General features: G+C 40.7%; 1 protein-coding gene across 2 annotated transcripts in view; it reads left to right on the top strand.

Moving 5' to 3' along the window:
- HHIP (hedgehog interacting protein) overlaps positions 1–22,265 on the top strand; it is a 110,930-nt gene that overhangs the window by 67,367 nt on the left and 21,298 nt on the right. For both annotated transcript variants that reach the window (XM_069556790.1, XM_069556789.1), the window contains exons 5-11: positions 1,206–1,357; positions 1,736–1,909; positions 2,500–2,643; positions 10,888–11,009; positions 13,745–13,868; positions 15,176–15,306; positions 18,639–18,720. In XM_069556790.1, the coding sequence (XP_069412891.1) occupies positions 1,206–1,357; positions 1,736–1,909; positions 2,500–2,643; positions 10,888–11,009; positions 13,745–13,868; positions 15,176–15,306; positions 18,639–18,720 (929 nt within the window). The remainder of the gene's footprint in view (positions 1–1,205; positions 1,358–1,735; positions 1,910–2,499; positions 2,644–10,887; positions 11,010–13,744; positions 13,869–15,175; positions 15,307–18,638; positions 18,721–22,265) is intronic.

Raw genomic sequence — 22,265 nt, 5'->3', positions numbered from 1 at the left:
ATGATGGAGTATAACCCAGTGAAGAAACTGCAGTATTAGAGACTGGTTTTGCTTCTCTGACACATCTAAGGAGTAACTTATAGCTTTTCACCCGAAGAGATGTGCTGTTTAATGAAATAGCATGGATAAGGTGATGTCCTAAGGGCAGTTTCGGTCACATTTTTCGCCATTGTACATAACTCGGCAGACTACAGACGAAGTGCTCACTGGCTTACCAGGATGTGAACTTGAAGTATCTGAACTCGATAATTTTAGACACTTTGATTTCATTATAGAAATTCCTAGACTACTTTTGGGATAAAGCAAATGCTGAGACCATATTGAGTTTCATCAAGCTGAATTAGCAGAAAATAAAGATAAAATGCCTTTCTATTTAAGCACACGATGATGTTTTAATTGTTACAGCATTTGGCATGCCTAATGTATACAATTCTTGACATACATATAATAACAAAAGAAAGTTGTTTGGGATTTTTCTTTTATTTCCTAGTGTCCCCTTTCCTTTCTAGGATTTTTCCCACCCCCACCTCAGCCCTGGCTTTTAGCTCTCCTCTCATTTCTCCATCTTTCTATAAAGAAAAAAACTCAAGGCAGCGAAAGGATCTATGTAAAAATACCTCATTTCTAGGCCAAGGCTGCTTATTACCTAGCTATGACGAACAGACCACCGTGGTTGTGACAACTGATGTAGATGCCTCCAGGGTGAAACAAAGGTTTACCTATTACACAAGCAATTTAACTGTTTTCTAAATAGATTGCCAAGACAGTGGGAGTTGGCAGCCCGCACTGTGTTTTAGGTTTGGGAGACTTGGATTAGAAGTGACTGCTGATTATGAACCTTTTTATTTGTCTTCTGTGAACTACAAGCAACCTAGTAACCCAGCAAAGAATTCTTCACAGCACTTAAACTTGTCTTCCTAGCTTCCCCAGATTATATACACAAATCACTTGACTAAAGTCATGTAAGGGTCTTGTGCGTAGATAACCACACAAGACAATTGTCTTGTTTCTAACCCTTAAAGAGATCTGCAAAGTGAAATGTTTTATAATCTTTTTTGTGTGTGCAGTAGGCAAGGAAGGAAAGAAAAGAGTTTGGACAAAGATTATCCAGGAAGAAGAAAGGGACTCTTTTGGGGGTTCCAGTTCAAACACAATAAAGAACATAATTAACTTCACGATTCTTTGTGTTTTTCATTTGACTGCAGGGAGGAGATGAAAGAGGACTGCTAAGCCTTGCATTCCATCCCAATTACAAGAAAAATGGAAAGCTATATGTGTCTTATACCACCAACCAAGAACGGTGGGCTATGGGGCCTCATGATCATATTCTTAGAGTTGTGGAATACACAGTATCCAGGTATCATTAAAAGATGGTTGATATTATTTATCTCACTGTGTCTTTGTAATGTTTTGTTTAGAAGTTACAAATAATTTACCATCAGGTGGCAATAATTAAACCTCAGTCTCCATCTGGCTGAACATCCCGATTGTGTCTTTAAGGAAAATTGCAGAAAATGGTAGCTTTGGCATTTTCCACAATTCCCTTTCCTCTTAAATGCCACTTGGGAAACCTAGAAACTAACGTAATTTTTCAGCGATTTTTATTAGCTTCACCTTCAGCATGTTTGCTTATTTACACGCCACGTGTGTGCTTCCCTACTTGTGTCCTGTTTACTTTCTGTGGGTTCAGCTGACACGTTCCACACTCATGATTTGTTTCATCCCCACCACGTAGGAAAAACCCCCATCAAGTTGATTTACGAACAGCCAGAGTATTTCTTGAAGTCGCTGAACTCCACAGGAAGCACCTGGGAGGACAGCTGCTCTTCGGTCCTGACGGCTTTCTGTACATCATCCTCGGTGATGGGATGATCACATTGGATGATATGGAAGAAATGGATGGATTAAGGTAAAAAACAAAACAGAAAAACAGGTGTCCCTTGATGGTAAAGTGTTTTAAGTGAATTAAAAACTGAATTAGATCACCTTGGTTAACTTCTTTAACTGTGATTATCAGTATCTGCATTTATTTATAACATGAAGAGGAATTCAATAAATCTGCTGATGTAGTATTTCTGAAAGTCGCTCTTCTGAGATGTCCTAACACCAGTTCCTCCCGTGGGGGTTGTACAGCAGCTACCTTCCACACTACCTAATGGACTGATGTTGTTCAGTGGAACTTCTCAGAGGACGTTAAACACGTGGATTGGAAAAAAAAAAAAACATTTTAGAGGATGGATGCCAAAGGCAGTACCCCACTGATGCCACACCCTTCCATCACTGTCGAGCTGTGTGTGTCTCGGTGCTGCTCTGAAACAAAACAGTCTCTGGTTTCATTTCCCACAGTGTGAAATTTGGAACGTTAATAATTTTTTCTCAAATGAGGAGAGGTAGTTTTTATTTTTATTTTTTTAGCCATAGAGCAACCTCCCTGCATTTAGTGTAGGTGAAATATGTAACAAGAACAGAAAGCCCTCACGTGGTCCTCTGATTCCTCAGCGACTTCACAGGTTCCGTGCTCCGGCTGGACGTGGATACTGACATGTGCCACGCACCGTACTCCATACCCAGGAGCAACCCTCACTTCAACAGCACCAACCAGCCCCCTGAAGTGTTTGCTCACGGCCTCCATGATCCAGGCAGGTGAGAATACAAGCCTCTTCTCTCTCCTGCCTTACCGCAGAGCTGGGATTCACAAAGAGGGGGAAAGAGAGTTTGCAGGCACGGAGCAGAGTCTCAGCAACGCTATGCCGCTAAAGTCACACTGGTTTGTTGTCACCCAGTATTTTGTCCTCTTTTCTTCTATTAATGTGTGAAGCAGATTGAGAAGGCAGATTAGAGAAGGCAAAGGACAAATTCACAGAGAAAAATCACCTTAACATTTTGGAGGTTCTTATTAGATAAACACTGGTGGGCTAGTGTCCTGATTAAGACTTCAAACTGAACACTTCAGACAACTAATAAACCTTTGTCTCTTCTTGCTCAGTCGCTAAGTTGTATCTGACTCTTTGCAACCCCATAGACTGTAGCACGCCTGGCTCCCCTGTCCTTCAGGATCTCCCAGAGTTTGCTCACATTCCTGCCCATTGAGTCAGTGATGCTGTTTAACCGTCTCACCCTCTGCTGTCCTTGTATGCATGCTTGTTTGTTCAGTCATGTTTGACTCTTTGCAACCCCCTGGATGGTAGCCCGCCAGGCTCCTCTGTCCGTGGGGATTCTCCCTGTAAGAATACTGGAGTGGGTTGCCATGCCTCCTTCAGGGGATCTTCCCAACCCAGGGATTGAACCCAGGTCTTAAACACTTCTAAATGTTAATTTCCTTATAGAGCAAATAAGGATGGTAATACCTACCTCGCAAGGATGCTGTACTGATTAAATACAAATCTGATAAGTGAAGCACTAGCTGTCTGACACACCTGACAGATTTTACATAAATTATGGTTCTTATTATCATGCTGCTGCTAAGTCGCTTCAGTCGTGTCCGACTCTGTGCGACCCCATAGACAGCAGCCCACCAGGCTCCCCGGTCCCTGGGATTCTCCAGGCAAGAACACTGGAGTGGGTTGCCATTTCCTTCTCCAATGCATGAAAGTGCAAAGTGAAAGTGAAGTCACTTAGTCGTGTCCGACCCTTAGCGACCCCATGGACTGCAGCCTACCAGGCTCTTCCTCTTCCTCCTCCAGGCAGAGTACTGGAGTGGGGTGCCATTGCCTTCTCCACTTATTATCATAGCTTCACTTAATATAAGATGACCCAGTGGCATTTGGAAGGAGTTGAGTTGAATGTTAACTTTTTTACTTGAAAAAGATTATAAATGTTAAAGGAATTCAGATTGACTGTTTGCTACAGTGAATCAGAAAGAAACAACCACTAACTAGAGGGACTTCCCTGTCACTCCAGTGGTCAGGACCCCATACTTCCAGTGCGGGGGATGTGGGTTCAATCCCTGCTTGGGGAACTAAGATCCCATATGCCACTGGGCACCAACCAAAACAAAAGAAGTATGTAGAGTGAGAAATTTGGGATATACTTGAAAAATGCAAGGAAGTATAATACTGTATAGCATTTATTTGATGAAGGCTTCATTCAGTCTGTGGTCTGTGACTCATACTAAGGGATATCTGGCCACATTTATTCATTTACTCGTTAAGCTATTATTGCTATTTAATGTTTATTGAGTGTTCATTATGTGCAAGGTGAGTATTTCTCGAGCTTTTTCTTTTTATAATCCCTCCTGCCCTTCATCTCCCCTCCATCAAAGTGTGAGTCTACAGTTCATTTCCTTTTTGGCATCTCAGCAGATCTTAAAATCTGGGCGACAGGGAATACTTAAGGTGGGTTCAGGATGTGGAGGAAACTGTCACATTCCATTCCTGGAGCTCAGAATGCACAGACACCACCACAAAGCAGCACTTTGAAGTCAGAGCAGCCTGAGTCACCACAGTCCCACCGGACCCTTCACGCACCCCTCCCGGGGAGTCCCGGCCCTCAGCATAAAAACACACGGGGGAGTGCTTTACAGACCGTACATGTGGCAGAGTGCCTGTGCTGTGGAGGCTTACATCCTCCGGCGGTAGAGGGCTGAACAATTTGCCTCCCTCCAAAAGTATTTCAAGCAGAGGAGGATTTAATAAAGCAGAAAGGAAACTAAAATCCAAAATTATTGGCTACAGAGCAAAGCTGACTTTTATTAAGCACCTTGGTGCAGAACAGCAGGCCAAGAATCTTGTGCTTGTCCTCTTACTGATAACTGTCAGCCAGCACTTTCAGGTAGCTGGCATCAGGTGCCTCCTCTCCTCTTTCTAAAAGACATTTTAATTCTTAGGTTAGTTTGAAGTTCACAGCAAAATTCAACAGAAAGCACAGAGATTTTCCCATACAACCCCTACACGAGCATTGCCACCCCCACTATCAATGTGCCCCACCCAAGTGCTCATTTGTTACAGTTGAGAAGCCTACACTGACATATCCTTACCACGCAAAGACCATAGTTTACATTAGGGTAAAGAATCAGAATTAAATTAAAGAAAGTAGGGAAAATCACTAGACCATTCAGGTCTAATGTCATAATCAAATCCCTTATGACTACACAGTAGAAGTGAGAAATAGATTTAAGGGACTAGATCTGATAGACAGAGTGCCTGATGAACTGTGGACGGAGGTTTGTGACATTGTACAGGAGACAGGAGTCAAGACTATCCCCATAGAAAAGAAATGCAAAAAAGCAAAGTGGCTGTCTGAGGAGGCCTTACAAATAGCTGTAAAAGAAGAGAAGCGAAAAGCAAAGGAGAAAAGGAAAGATATAAGCATCTGAATGCAGAGTTCCAAAGAATAGCAAGAAGAGATAAGAAAGCCTTCCTCAGCGATCAATGCAAAGAAATAGAGGAAAACAACAGAATAGGAAAGACTAGAGATCTCTTCAAGAACATTAGAGATACCAAGGGAACATTTCATGCAAAGATGGGCTTGATAAAGGAAAGAAATGGTCTGGACCTAACAAAAGCAGAAGATGTTAAGAAGAGGTGGCGAGAATACACAGAAGAACTATACAAAAAAGATCTTCACAACCAATATAATCACAATGGTGTGACCACTCACCTCGAGCCAGACATCCTGGAATGTGAAGTCAAGTGGGCCTTAGAAAGCATCACTACGAACAAAGCTAGTGGAGGTGATGGAATACAAGTTGAGCTATTTCAAATCCTCAAAGATGATGCTGTGAAAGTGCTGCACTCAGTATGCCAGCAAATTTGGAAAACTCAGCAGTGGCCACAGGACTGGAAAAGGTCAGTTTTCATTCCAATCCCAAAGAAACGCAATGCAAAAGAATGCTCAAACTACCGCACAATTGCACTCATCTCACATGCTAGTAAAGTAATGCTCAAAATTCTCCAAGCCAGGCTTCAGCAATACGTGAACCATGAACTTCCAGATGTTCAAGTCAGTTTTAGAAAAGGCAGAGGAACCAGAGATCAAATTGCCAACATCCGCTGGATCATGGAAAAAGCAAGAGAGTTCCAGAAAAACATCTATTTCTGCTTTATTGACTATGCCAAAGCCTTTGACTGTGTGGATCACAATACACTGTGGAAAATTCTGAAAGAGATGGGAATACCAGACCACCTGACCTGCCTCTTGAGAAACCTATATGCAGGTTAGGAAGCAACAGTTAGAACTGGACATGGAACAACAGACTGGTTCCAAATAGGAAAAGGAGTACGTCAAGGCTGTATATTGTCACCCTGCTTATTTAACTTCTATGCAGAGTACATCATGAGAAACGCTGGGCTGGAAGAAATACAAGCTGGAATCAAGATTGCCGGGAGAAATAGCAATAACCTCAGATATGCAGATGACACCACCCTTATGGCAGAAAGTGAAGAGGAACTAAAAAGCCTCTTGATGAAAATGAAAGAGGAGAGTGAAAAAGTTGGCTTAAAGCTCAACATTCAGAAAACGAAGATATGGCATCTGGTCCCATCCCTTCATGGGAAATAGATGGAGAAAGAGTGGAAACAGTGTCAGACTTTATTTTGGGGAGCTCCAAAATCACTGCAGATGGTGATTGCAGCCATGAAATTAAAAGATGCTTACTCCTTGGAAGAAAAGTTATGACCAACCTAGACAGCATGTTGAAAAGCAGAAACATTACTTTGCCAACAAAGGTCCATCTAGTCAAGGCTATGGTTTTTCCAGTGGTCATATATAGATGTGAGAGTTGGACTATGAAGAAAGCTGAACGCCAAAGAATTGATGCTTTTGAACTGTGGTGTTGGAGAAGACTCTTGAAAGTCCCTTGGACTGCAAGGAGATCCAACCAGTCCATTCTAAAGGAGATAAGCCTTGCGTGTTCTTTGGAAGGAATGATGCTAAAGCTGAAACTCCAGTACTTTGGCTACCTCATGCAAAAAGTTGACTCATTGGAAAAGACTCTGATGCTGGGAAGGACTGGGGGCAAGAGGAGAAGGGGAGGACAGAGGATGAGATGGCATCACTGACTTGGTGGACGTGAGTCTGAGTGAACTCTGGGAGTTGGTGATGGACAGGGAGGCCTGGCGTGCTGCGATTCATGGGGTCGCAAAGAGTCGGACACGACTGAGCGACTTGACTGAACTGAAAGAATCTGTCTGCAATGCAGGAGACCCAGATTCAATCCCTGGGTCAGGAAGATCCCCTGGGGATGGGAATGGAACCCACTCTAGTATTCTTGCCTGAAGAATTCCAGGGACAGAGGAGCCTGGTGGGCTAGAGTCCATGGGGTCGCAAAGAGTCAGACACAACTAAGTGGCCAACACTTTCGCTTCACTTAGTGTTGTGTACATCCTATGGGGTGGATACATATTTATTGACATGAGTATAGTATCATATGGGCTTCTTAGGTGGCTCAGTGGTAAAGATCCACCTACAATGCAGGAAACGTGGGTTAAATCACCAGATCAGAACGATCCCCTGGTGAAGGAAATGGCAACCCACTCCAGTATTCTTGCCTGGAGAATTCCATTGACACAGGAGCCTGGCAGGCTACAGTCCATGGAATCACAAAGAATTGGACACAACTTAGCAACTAAATAACAACAATAGTATCATATAGAGACGTTTCACTGTCTGGGCTCTTTTCACATAAGAAACCAAAAAGGTTGGAGAAGATTCTTGAGAGTCCCTTGGACTGCAAGGAGATCCAACCAGTCCATCCTAAAGATAATCAGTCCCGAATATTTATTGAAAGGACTGATGTTGAAGCTGAAACTCCAATGCTTTGGCCACCTCATGTGAAGAACTGACTCATTTGAAAAGACCCTGATGCTGGGAAAGATTGAGGGCAAGAGGAGAAGAGGACAACAGAGGATGAGATGGTTGGATGGCATCACTGACATGATGGACATGAGTTTGAGTAAACTCTGGAAGTTGGTGATGGGCAGGGAGGCCTGGCATGCTGCAGTCCATGGGGTCGCAAAGAGTGGGACATGACTGAGAGACTAAACTGAACTGAAAAAAGGTTAAAAGGGCCAAGTGGACCTTAGTGAATTTGGTACTCAGCCAGAGCTAGACCTCATGGCCTCCAGATTTGGGAGACCTCACTTTTCCTCCAGATTTCCTCTTTCTTGTTAGAAACAGGTCAAACTATTTTCTTGGTCAGAGTTTCTCCATCTTTTAAAAAAAAAGCAATACAGGAAAAATTTTCATCCTATATGGACTTAGTTCCACCTCAAGTCACAGCAGGTCTGTATCATGATCCCTGCCAAACGTTGTATTCTGGGAATCATTGAATTAATGAGGACAAGACTGGGACTGTGGCTACACAACAGCTACCCACCTTTGGCAGATCAGGCTTCAATCCAATTCAGTCGCTCAGTCGTGTCTGACCCTTTGCAACCCCATGAACCGCAGCACTCCAGGCCTCCCTGTCCATCACCAACTCCCGGAGTTCACCCAAACCCATGTCCATTGAGTCAGTGATGGCATCCAACCATCTCATCCTCTGTCGTCCCCTTCTCTTCCCGCCCTCAATCTTTCCCAGCATCAGGGTCTTTTCAAATGAGTCAGCTCTTCACATCAGGTTGCCAAAGTATCGGAGTTTCATCTTTCACGTCAGTCCTTCCAGTGAACATCCAGGACTGATCTCCTTCAAAATGGACTGGTTGGATCTCCTTGCAGTCCAAGGGACTCTCAAAAGTCTTCTCCAACACCACAGTTCAAAAGCATCAATTCTGCAGCGCTCAGCTTTCTTCACAGTTCAACTCTCACATCCATACATGACCACTGGAAAAACCATAGCCTTGACTAGACGGACCTTTGTTGGCAAAGTAATGTCTCTGCTTTTCAATATGCTATCTAGGTTGGTCAGAACTTTTCTTCCAAGGAGTAAGCATCTTTTAATTTCGTGGTTGCAGTCACCATCTGCAGTGATTTTGGAGCCCAGAAAAATAAAGCCTGACACTGTGTCTAGTTTCCCCATCTATTTCCCATGAAGGGATGGGACCGGATGCCATGATCTTCGTTTTCTGAATGTTGAGCTTTAAGCCAACTTTTTCACACTCTTTCATATCTGGCACCAAATGTCAGTAATGCCAAGCTTAAGAAATCTGGAAACAGTGCAGGACTGTTTTCCAAAGTTTTGAAAATTTCAAAAATATTATTCAATTTCATTCTTCCCTCAACCCACATTCCCCGTACCTGATCACTCATTGGCTGAAACATTCAACAAATATTGAGCCCTCCTTATATTCTTGGATTTGAACTAAGGAACAGAAATAACAGTGATAAAGAGGTTGAAAATAGTTCCTTTCCTCATAGAGTTTACAGTCAGTGGCTTAAGTCACAGAAATATTCTGGCCACAGATTGGGCGTGAACATGAAATCAGAGTCCACATGAAGGACGTTAGTGGTTGTGGAGGGCAGCTTTATTTTATTCCTTAAACTGCAGTCCATGCTCCCCTTTGTTAAGGCAGCCTACACTTTAGAATGTACTGATTCTATCTAAGAAACACAAAAGATTTCTCTTGTGTCCAGTGATTAAGACTGCCTTTCAATGCAATGGGTACAAGTTCAATCCCTGGTCAGGGAGCTAAGATTCCCAAATGCCTCATAGCTTAAAAGCAAGAAAATAAACCAGTAGCAGTATTTTTTTTTAATTTTTTTTTTAATTTTAAAATCTTTAATTCTTACATGCGTTCCCAAACATGAACCCCCCTCCCACCTCCCTCCCCACAATAACAAATTCAATAAAGGCATTTAAAAAATGGTCCACATTTTTAAAAAAATCTTTAAAAGAAGAAACACAGAATTAATACTATAACTAATACACACCTTCCTTGTCTTACAGTAGTGTTAAATCCCAGTGAAACCATTGTATGTTGAAAATACCATAAGTGGAAAAGGCACCTAATGGTCCTCACCTACCAAACATCATAGCCTAGCGCACCTAGCATCAGAGTCTAGCGCACTTTAAACATGCTCACAATACTTACATTAGGATACAGCTAGGCAAAATCTATTAACACAGAGCCTATTTAATTGAATGTGTGTCTGTGTTAGTCGCTCAGTAGTATCTGACTCTTTGTGACCCTATGGACTGTAGCCTGCCAGGCTCCTCTGTCAGTGGGATTTCCCAGGCAAGAATACTGGAGTGGGTAGCCATTCCCTTCTCTAGGGGATCTTCCCAACCCAGGGATCGAACCTGGGTCTCCTTGAGTGCAGGCCAATTCTTTACCGTCTGAGCCACCAGGGAGGCCATTTACTTGAATGTCTCATGTTTTCATATTTATCAAATATTTCAATATTTATCAAATGTTATACTGAAAGTAGAAAGCAGAATGGTTGTAGGGATACAGAGTGATTGTCTATGCGTCATTGATTCCTCTAGTGATGGCATGGGCTGCTGGGAACTGTAGTTGCCTCTGCCCAGCATCACAAGAGAGTATGTACCACATGTCATTAGTCTGGGAGAAGGTCAAAACTCAAAGTACAGTTTCTACTGCCCATGAAATACTGCTACAGCATCATAATGCTGGGTCATCACAACTCAGGGACCACGTATCCTGTAGCATGTTGAAGATGTGAGTTGATGGCACCACTGTCCTTACTCTTGTACGTTACCCAGGTATCATATCCATGCTTTCCCTTAACAACAGACTAACACATGTTTTAAGTCAGCATGCACGTTCATAGTGGAGGGAGGTACCAAAAGAAATTAAGAAATACACTCCAGAACTCATTAAACTTCAACAGAGTAAACAAACAGGATGTTTCCTTCGGCGGTTTCTAGAGATTCCAAACCAAATCCTCCCTAGCATCCTTGCCAGCCCACAAAGGGTTCCTGTGTCAGGAGTCTCTCAATTTGGGACGTACCCTGGTAGGAATTCATGAGCGTCCCCACTTTTGTCACAGATGCGCTGTGGATCGACACCCCACTGATATAAACATCAATTTAACAATACTTTGTTCAGACTCCAATGGAAAGAACAGCTCATCGGCCAGAATCCTACAGATCATAAAGGGGAAAGATTATGGTAAGTAGAGCATAATTTGTTGATTTGGGCTTTCATTCGGGCTTTGTTTTATTTTAGTGTATTAATTGAAGAGAAAAAGATTTCTATAAAATGAGCATTTAGGAAAGCATCAGAACACTGGCCTAACAGTGGTAACAGAATCAGTTGCTGGCTTCTTAAAGGTCCAATGATTCTTACAAGCCCTAGGGGCTCCATTTGGGTAATTACCCTCCCCGTGGATTGAATGCTGCTCTGTAGGTCCAAAAATTTAATGGGCCTTCAAAAGTTAGCAGTTTATATTTTGCTCATCTGAGAGTCAAGATGAATACCTTCTATTTATTTAATATATAAGAGAGAACTTGTCTTAACATCTTATATACAGAGGAAAAAAATAAGTGTTAAGAGTAAGAAATTTCTCAATACCCAACATACTAGTCTTAGCAATTAGGAAAATTATGTGTTTCAAATAAGAATGTATTTTTTAAAGGTGTTTATTTTAGAGAAAACAAAGTAATAGACTTATAAAAACATGTTATTTACCCAAGTCATGAAGATGGAATGTTTAGATCTTATTTTTAATGACATGATTATTAGAGTGTTTGAGATACATATTAAAATTTAAAGTTAATATTTTCCCACATTTTTGTATTTACTCATTTTGGAGGAAATGGTATATCAAATATGATTATGATTCAGGGAACATAGTAGATGAAGATTATTGAATTGATTGCTTCTTCTATTCATTCAATACAGATATTTATTTAGTACCAGGAATGAAGCAGCTATGCTGGTTCATGTAGTATTCTGTTATTTTACTTTACTTTTTTTTTCAGGTATTCATGTATGTGTGTGTACATCTTATAAAAGCCAAACCAAAGAATAATGTGGTTAGGAAAAAAAAAATCTAATGAGTCACTAGCCTGTGGGAATCTTAGCTATATTTGTAGATTAAACTAAATTCTACAATCACATTAATTTGGGTTCAGCTGAAACTGATTACAATATGGATGGCCCTACATTTATATATTGAAAACACAGCTGCAGAATTCTTTTACTATTTATATATATCAAATTTTATTTGTCAATTATACCTCAATAAATCAGAAAAAAGAAAAAAAAACAAATAACCACATCCACAACATTTACTCCATGCCAGGGCCCGTAATTAGTGCTTTAAAAACTTCGCTCATTTCATTTACAGAGAAATCCTAGAAGTACTCTTACTGTTCACATTGCACAGATGAGAAAACTGAGCACAGAAATGTTACTTGTCACACCACATAAAGTAACAGGGTCTGGATTTGAACCCGGGTAGCCTGATTCCAGAGTTCATGACCTTAGACATTCAGTTATGCTGCCTCTCAGTACCCTGGGAGAGGAGTAAATTAAATTCATTTAAAACTTGATTGCTCTATTTTTTATAGTATCGTATTCACCATCATCAGGCACCCTTGGTGGCTCAGCGGTCAAGAGTCAGCCTGCAGTGCAGGAGATGCAAGAGACTTGGGATCGATCCCTGGGTCGGGAAGATCCCCTAAGAAGGAAATGGCAACCCATTCCAGGATTCTTGCCAGGAGAATCCCATGGACAGAGGGGCCTGGAGGGCTACGGTCTATGGAGCTGCGAAGAGTTGGGCGTGACTGAGTGTCTGAGCACACCTTCACCTATTCACCATAATCACGTGGGAAGCGGGAAGAACTTTAGAATTTTTGTCTTTCCACAAAAGCTTTTGCCTAAAAGACTTCCTGTTGATAGTGACTTATTTAAGTATGTAATAAGTAATTTTCAGATTAATTTCCAGCTAGCTTTGTATCTTTTTCATCGTAATTGGCATCTTTATATTTGAGAATATAATGACATGCATGAAAAGACAGAGATACATGACTATTCACATGTAATTCTGAAGGAATGACTGAAACAGACTTTGTTAACCGCATGACCCTATAAACAGAACTCTTAAAACATTTTAAATGAAAATATTACTTGACTAAGTGACAGTGTTTTAAAATGTGCAACAAATGTGGTTTTGAGGACCTTTTATGTACCATGCCTTTATTTTCATTAAAGTGTAAACTTTTAAACATTTTATAGAATTTGACAGAGGTTTCACTCAGTTTAGGAGGTATATGCAGAAGTATTTCTACAAAAAATTCAATATTAAAAAAATTAAGTATGATTTAAGTACTTTAGTTCTAAAGTCCATGATTTCCAAAATGTTCAGAGATATTGTCATTGAAAATTTGGTATGTCTTGGAAGTTATAATAACAATAAGCATTTGCAGAGCATTTTTGTTTCATTCTGCTATGCATAGAAGCCCTGTACATTTTATAATATTTAAGCAAAGGGGTTAATTATTTCCACTAAAGATCTATAGAAAGAATCCATCTTATGCATCACGGAACACATTTCAGAGTTAAAGTAAATTACCATAGTGACTGTGGCATGGCCTACGTTGTGTGTGCATGCGTGCAAAGTGGCTTCAGTCATGTCTGACTCTTTGTGACCCCATGAACTGTATGTAGCCCGCCAGGCTCCTCTGTCATTGGGATTCTCCAGGCAGGAATATTGGAGTGGGTTGCCATGCTCTCCGCCAAGGGATCTTCCTGATGCAGGGATTGAACCTGCATCTCTTACGTCTCCTGCATTGGCAGGGTGGTTACCACTAGCGCCACTCGGGAAGCCCCCTGGCCTACATTAGTTTTCCTTTATAAAAATATGTTTCATTTGATCTAATGTTATGTCTATTTATTTCCAGAAAGTGAGCCATCACTTTTAGAATTCAAGCCATTCAGTAATGGTCCTTTGGTTGGTGGATTTGTTTACCGAGGCTGCCAGTCAGAAAGACTCTATGGAAGCTACGTGTTTGGAGATCGTAATGGGTAGGCTTCCTGACACCATGGTTTGATAGATCGAATGACATATCTATTGATTATTGGGCAAATCATCAGAAAATATTCAAATGCATGTCACCCTTTGGAGGTCAGGTGTGGGACACATAAAAACTATTGTTTATTAATTTTTTTTTCAATTCTACCAGTTAGTCTTTCTTTTCCTTTTTTCTTTTGGCTGTGTTAGGTCTTCCTTGCTGCACAAGGGCTCTCTCTAGTTGCCGTGAGTTGTGGCTACTCTCTTGTTACCGTGCACAGCCTTCTCGTTGTGGTAGCTTCTCTTGTTGCAGCTCAGGGGCTCTAGAGCGTGGACCTCAGTACTTGGAGCTCACAGACTTTGTTGCTCCGCAGCATGTGGAATCTCCCTGGACCAGGGATTGAACTCATGTCCTTTGCACTGGCAGGCAGATTCTTAACCACTGAACCACGAAGGAAGTGCTATTATTTACTTTTGGTTCTACCATGTATGGTGGGGAAATTAAAGAATTTCCTAAAAGATGGTTTTGAAACAGACTTGATCAAATTCATAAAATAATTTTTAAGAACAGAGAAGTCTTCAGATGGACATTTCATATTATTTACGCTCTTCCCTTCATCCTTAACATAAATTTACATGATCATGAGTAAATTGAAGAAATGTAGTTTTACATGAGTTACATAAATATTTTAAAAATTATTGGAAGGAATTTTAAAAATTTTAAAATTATTGGAAAGAATTTTTTTTTTTTTTTGCCAAACTTTCAGGACTTGTGGCAACAGACCTTAATTTCTCTCTATTGATAGGAATACTACAAAAGTAAATATTAGCCTAAAGCTTAGAGGTCACATTGTTGATAATTATAAGAAACTCTGTAATGAAGCCCAAAATAAGGATCTTGTTTCCCAAGTCACTGTCGTTCAGGCATATGGCAGAGCTGATATGCTTGGTCACTAAAAGGAAATAGAAAAGTGGACTGACCTTGTGCTCCTCCCCTGTCCCTCTCTCTGATCAATAGCGCAGCATGATGTCTAGTCCTGGATAGGAAGCATCCTTGTCCAGATGAAGGGGAGGGTATTTCTCATACTCAGGTACTTTTAGTACCCACCCCCTCCAAACAAAATGTCATCTTTAAGTACTTGTTCCTCACATGGGACTTTCAGAGTATTCACACACATTTGGGGCTATATTATTTTTCCCTTTAGAAACCAGGTCCACAGCACAGGAATTATTTATTATAAGCTTTATTTTAAATATGTCATTGTGTCTTTTAGGCAAAAGCACATTTTTATCATAGGTTTCTGGTATGTTTTTCTTGTAGGAATTTCTTAACCCTCCAGCAAAGTCCTGTGAGCAAGCAATGGCAAGAAAAGCCACTCTGTCTTGGCAACGGTGGTTCCTGTAGAGGCTACTTTTCAGGTCACATTTTGGGATTTGGAGAAGACGAATTAGGTACTGTACAAACTATTTCTGTTAAGTTCCATTCTCTATCTTTGCCCAAGAGGCTCTGTTCTACTCTGAAAAACAAGCAAAATAATCTCAACCTCCATTTGTTGGAAATGTAACCTCCAGCAAAGATGACCAGTTCAGTATTCGCTTACAATAAACTTTCTCTGGGGGTCTTTAAGTTTTATTTCTACGCCAGAAACATGAAAGAAACAAAGCAGGAAGATGGGAGTTGGAAACAAAAGAGAATTTTTGAATCTTAAAGAGAAAATTTCAAATGGCTACTGATATCTTTGAATCAGTTGAGCCATTTGTTTATATTCTCTTTCTGAAAACCTTTCCACTTATCCATGTCTCTTGAAATAAATTTAAAATATGTTGCAGTCTGAATCTCACTTCATTTCCTAATTTTTTACTTTTTTGCCCATCAGGGCATGAAATTTGTTGGAAATAATCTGAGTTTATAGATTTGCTTTCCAACAGAATGAAAATTATCTTCTCCTTGATAATCTCCAGTATAACATGCAATTTATTTGTTGATAAATTATCAATACGTATGCAGTCTAAAAAGCAAAACGAGGTTGATAATTGGAATACCAAAGAGTGAAATGAATTGAATTGAATTGAATTGAAAAGAGTGAATTGAATTACCAAAGAGTGAAATGCTACCAGTTTTAAATTTCGGAGATAAATGTAGCTATCATAATGATTCCTTAAAGAGCAATATTCAAACAAACTATGGCTACCATGCTCCTTTAGCCTTGGACATGAATTTCTAGGTATTAAAAAAGAGAAGTTGTGTTTTCATCTAAACCATAATTATTTACTCTAAATATTCAGATTTGGTTTAACTCCACCAAATAGAGAATTCATCAGAAATAGCTCCATGCCATTCCCTTAGGTTGCCAAGGAACTCAAACTAGATTCCTGCAACACAAAACACAGATTTCAGAGCTGCAGGAATATAGGGATTCAAAGAAAGGTAGTCCAATCTGTCTTTTGCTTGTTTTAGCATTGCAAGCATCTTGCATTTAAGTTTGCTTTGGAATTCTTCTACCCCATTCAAATGAACCAGAAATATAGCCTTTCTCACTTCAATATATAGCCTTTCTCACTTCAATCTTCTGTAATATAATTTAAACGTCATCGGCAAACTCTGATTTTAAAGTATAAATTAAGATCAAATTGTTTGTGACAGAGTTAGAGATAAGTATTTAGAATAATTTTGATGAATCATTTTGGTTGCCCCAGACCTTACTGCCAATAACTCACCATCATTTATCCTACCATCACCCCACCATGGTTCAAATGTCCAAATATCTGTCCATACTTAATACAATGTTGGGAGGAGAACCAGAAATGAAGCACACACAGTTCTTACTGTCCAAAACCAAAAATATCATGTGTATTTCATAATTTAGAGTAAATGTACTTTCACTGTTTAATGTAAACTCTTTGGTTTTTAATTAAGAGCCGTATAATAAATTGAGTTAGATTTTTTTAATGAGTTTTTTCTGGATGTGTGTGTGTGTGTGTGTATGTTTTTAACCATAAAATCAGAATGGGTTTGTTTTAAGGATTAAATGTGGTAAACTACATAAAGCAGTTGATGAAACAAATATGACTTTTTTTTTACATTCCTTAGTTTTTTAATGCCATTTTTTCTGTTGTGTCATGTTTTATTATAAGTCCCATAATATCCTTTCCAGAAGTGAGAAAGCAGTAGGGTGTGCTTAACACATAATAACAAAGTAAAATAGAGAAATATAGACTAAATCAAAGACTATTTCATGAATGAGAAGCAAACATAAATTTTAAAGCCTCATAAAAATATAATCATAAAAACAACTTCTAATTCCCTATTCATATGATCAGGTCTGTGTATTGGATTATATGGAAGGAATGGTCATAAATGAGAGTGGTTCTCTCCTAAGAGGAAAGAGTTGGCACAAAGTGTACTAGGAGCTGGGACAAGCGTACTTTTAAATAACACAATAAGGGGACTTCCCGAGTGGTCCAGTGGTTAAGACTTCTCCTTCCAGGGCAGAGGGTCCCCTCCCCGGTCAGGGAGCCAAGGCCCCACATGCCTCAAAGCCAAAAAAGCCAAAACATAAAACAGAAGCAATATTGTAACAGATTTAATAAAGAAAGACTAAAACAATGGTCCAAGTCAAAAAGGTCTATTAAAATAAATAAACAGTACAGTCAAGAAAGATGATATAAGCACAGATCAAAGAGGGGAAATGCACGTAGTGGTGGTCTACAGACAGACAGGACCTGGGACAGATGCTAAGACAGGAGCAGCCTAGGACAGCGGGGGCCTGAAACAGGATGCTGGGCCAGGAACTTGCCTCCCATTTCCAAAGTCAGGAGGCCAGTGAGGCTAGGAACATTGCAGATGGCATCAGAGCAATAAGGGGCACGTTGTCATAGACCTCTGTCAGGACTTAGCCTGGGCTTGGAGAGAGAGTAGAAGCCATTGGAGGGAAATCAGAAGTCATTGGAGGGTGTTGATACAGAAGAGGGTAATCCAGTTTATACACTCTCGCCTGCCTTGTAAGGAATCTCTGTAGCTGGTATACTGAGAGTAAACCTAGAAGAATAAGAGTAAGCAGGGAGATCAGCTAGGAGGCTGTGGCCATCATCAAGGTGAGAGATTACACTCTGCTCAAGCCAGAGCCATGGGGAGATGTGGGAAGAAGTGACCAGAGTCACTGAGGGTAGACTTGGGAAGCTCTCATGATCTTCAGGCCAGTGATCTTCTGAGGATGTATGACTATATATGTATGTACTGTGTGTGCTTAGTCACTTTAGTCACGTCTGACTCTTTTGCCACCTCATAGACTATAGCCTTCCAGGCTCCTCTGTCTGTGGGATTCTCCAGGCAAAAATGCTGGAGTGGGTTGCCATGCCCTCCTCCAGGGGATCTTTCCAACCCAGGGATTGAACCCGCATCTCCTGTGTCTCCTGCATTGGCAGGCGGATTCTTTACCACTGGCACCACCTGGGAAGCCCAATATACATATAGACATACACATGGGGCTTCCCAGGTGGTAAAGAATCAGTGATTTTTAAAAAAAGTCCACCTGCCAAAGCAGAAGACATAGGAGACTTGAGTTTGATCCCTGGGTCAGGAAGATCCCCTGGAGGAGGAAATCGCAACCTGCTCTAGTATTCTTGCTGAGATAATCCCATTGTCAGAGGAGTCTAGTGGGCTGCAGTCCATGGGGTCGCAAAGAGTCAGACACGATTTTAGCAACTGAGCACACACACACAGTCAATAGGAGGTAAAGCCTTACAATACTGTGAACTAACTTACTGTATTTCTCTCTCCATAGGTGAAGTTTACATTCTATCAAGTAGTAAAAGTATGACCCAGACTCACAATGGAAAACTCTACAAAATTATCGATCCCAAAAGGTGAGTTATTTTTTTAACATTCTGTTAAGTCAAGTAATATTTTCTAAGTTATTCCAGTACATTCAAATTAGTGATGGAATTGCTATTAGCACTCAAAGATGAACATTTCTGCCCTGTCCATCTGCTGAGTGCTCTCCTGAGAGCCCCTCAGCTCCAGGCTCTGAAACTTAGACTTCAATACCCTGACCTTCAAAAGCATTATTTAGATCATGTACATAGCGATAACATCCTTGTAGTCAGCAGAGAGCCACTGACTACAGGGTCGGCTGGCTACAGTCCTTGGGGTCACAAAGAGTTGGACACAACTGAGCAACTGAGCATGCTCACACACAAGGAAAGGTTTATTTTTGGCAATTCAATATCGAAGCCTCATTTGACAGCTATCTGGAAGCTCACAGCTTCTTTGACCAAACAAATGAAAACTACAGAAGTATTTTGTTACTGACTTCAGCAAAAGGAAGATGTGAATGTTTCATCCTTTAGAAAATATAATAATCCCTCCCCTGCTACCCTCTACCCACCTAACCCAACTTTAGCACACACTCAACTTTCAAATTATCTTGGGTCATCACAAGTCAGTTGTTAATTTCATGGATAAAGTCAAAACTCTCAGAAGCCACTAAAATTACATACTGTCAAATAGATTTTAGGTGTAAGTTTAGAAACAATTATTGCAGGACTTCAGTATACCCACGTATATGTCCACTGTGGAACCAGTTGTGGTCAGACTCTAGCTTCACAGTGCTATGAATTTTTAATCCTTTTTTTTCAAACTTTTTACTGAAGCATGTATTCAGAAAAGGCCCCAAATCATAAGCATACAGTATGACAGTTTTTTATAAGTGACACACACTGTAACCAGCACCCAGAAGAAGGGATGGAAGGATACAGGTGGCCTGAAGACCCCTCATTTCTGTTTCCAGTTACCTCCCCTGCCAAGAGGAATCATCCTGTGACCTCTAACAGCACAGGTTAGCTTCTCCCATCTTTGAACTTCCCAGGTAGCACAATGGTAAGGAATCCACCTGCCAATGCACGTGACAGGTTCGATCTCACATGGGTGGGCGTGATCCCCTGGAGGAGGAAATGGCAACCCACTCCAGTCATCTTGCCTAGGAAATCCTATGGACAGAGGAACCCGCTAGGCTACAATCCATGGTGTCTCACAGAGTTGGATATGACTAACTGACCTAGCACATTTTTGAACTTTGTATAAGTGGAATTGTATAAGATGTACTTGTTTCTGGTTTCTTTTGCCCAACATTATCTGTGAGATTTGTCTGTATTATTCTCAAGGATGCTTAAAACGCCACTATGTGAGTGACTTTCTAATTCTTTCTATGCTAAGTTAACCTCACGAGCCCATGTGCAAATTGAAATCCCCAAATTTCAGGTCTGTTTTGGAAGAAAAACATTCCAATAATCCAAAAAGTTTACTAAAAGCATTCATTTAATTCCCCTTTAAAACTATTTGTAGGTTATAAATTGTGTATGTTTTTCTGAAAAAATCACTGACTAACAAATGGAGATTCTTGTCCTTTTTCCACCCCAGAAAGCATTCATTGTCTTTCGTAAGAAAAATATAGGTTGACGTTGGTGTTGCAGAACAAAAAGGGATAATCAATGCTAAATGGTCTGTGATGGAGGACATCGTATATACCCATGTGTCACACAGCGATGATGATAGCTTTGCTTCTCTATTTAACAGTATGCATTTTCTTTCACAATAAGAGAAGTACCCATCTACACGCTGTAAGGGTTCTTTTCCTCCTTGAGTGTCCTTCATGAGAAGCAAACTAACGAATGAAAAAAAAATCAGGAATCAGATGCCTTGGTGATTATTGCAGTTGGCGATATTAAGAACAAACATCAAACCAGTGTTAATTCATAAACTAGCAGCCTTCTAACGATTCAGAATGCAGTCTGGGGTTTCACTCGGATCTAATGCCATTAGTTTTGAAATAGCCATTGTTATTCCATTATGTTTGTCAAAGTTGATACGCTTTTGCAAGCTTTCTGCTGTATTACTCATGCTAAAGGTTTCTCTCTTCCTATGGATTGTTTAGTCTGTTGGTGGTGAGTTGAGGTGAATGTTACACCTTCAGTCCATTATTAGTGTCTAATTACCAGGGTTGCCGTGAGGGGCCTTGGCTCTGCGATCTCGGGGCCTCCTCTCGTAGGGTGGTCTCAGAGTGACATACCTCAAAGGCCTGCCTTTTCACTGTGGTGCCTGTTTCTGGTGAGTCCTGTCACGTGTGGGGCCAGGGTTAAGAGGTGTGTTTGGTTTTGAGGAGGTGGGGGGGTTTTAACAGAGTCCCAGAGACACCGTCCTTGTACACAGGCCTACGCATACATTTCAAAATTATACTGACTGTAAGAAAACAAATGTTTTCATAAACATTTGTTGGGAACCACATGCTGTTTCGATTTGGATGCCAACGTTTATTATTATAGTAGCTCTCCCGACACGAGTGGAAGGTCTGTATAAGCAGACACTTTAGTATATGTGAATGGGGCTATTTTGGAAACACGAGCAAATTACTACCCTCACAATGTTAATAGGATGTCTGCTTCAGGGCACAACTGCTTTTCTAAAACACTTTAGGGAGAATTTGAAGAAAGAGCCTCATCAACCAAAAAATAATAATTAATAATAATAATCCACAGATATTTCTTGTTACAACAAATATCTCATTCCAATTAAAATCTTAGATTAACTGTATTCTTGTGGAGGAACCCCAGACTTGTTCAAATAATGTTTTCAAAATAAATTTCAAGTATCAGTTGACTCATGGCTCTAAAGGAGGAGAACTATAAATCATAGAAATCTTATATTCTGCATTGTGTCATAGACGTTCCATTCTTACACACCGTAAGATTTGTGTTTTCTCTCTTTTTTCCTGCACACACACACACACACACCAAAATGAAGCTTGTAGACACAGCAGTGGAAGGAGAGGAGAAGGTGGGATGAACTGAGAGAGTAGTACCGTGTGTAAAACAGAGAGCTCGTGGGAAGCTGCTGTGCAGCACAGGGAGCTCAGCTCAGTGCTCTGACATGATCTAGAAGGGTGGGAGGGGAAGGAGGCTCACCAGGGAGGGGATATGTGAATACATACAGCTATTCACGTTTGTTGTACTGCAGAAGCCAACACAACATTGTAAAGCAACTTTCTTCCAGTTAAAAATAAGTTTTTAAAAAGAATTTGCGGGAATTTATAAATGATATGCCATATTCTTGGGTCATTTTGACAAGATCGGATGAGGTCCCAGCATTACCACCTCCATCTGTAAGGACAGTCTGGTCTCAGGCTATCTATTGTTTGAGTTCTTGGCCGCTCAGCGGTGTCCAACTCTCTGGGACCCCATGGACTATAGGCCACTAGTCTTCTCTGTCCATGGAATTCTCCAGGCAAGAATACTGGAGTGGGTTGCCATTTTCTCCTCCAGGGGATCTTCTCGACCCAGGAATCAAACCCACATCTTCCACGTCTCCTGAATTGCAGGCAGATTCTTTCTTTACCACTGAGCAAACCTGGGAAGCC

Source organism: Ovis canadensis, chromosome 17, assembly GCF_042477335.2.
Source record: "Ovis canadensis isolate MfBH-ARS-UI-01 breed Bighorn chromosome 17, ARS-UI_OviCan_v2, whole genome shotgun sequence".
Classification (NCBI taxonomy): Eukaryota; Metazoa; Chordata; class Mammalia; order Artiodactyla; family Bovidae; genus Ovis; species Ovis canadensis.
This window is presented reverse-complemented; position numbering and strand designations above follow the sequence as displayed.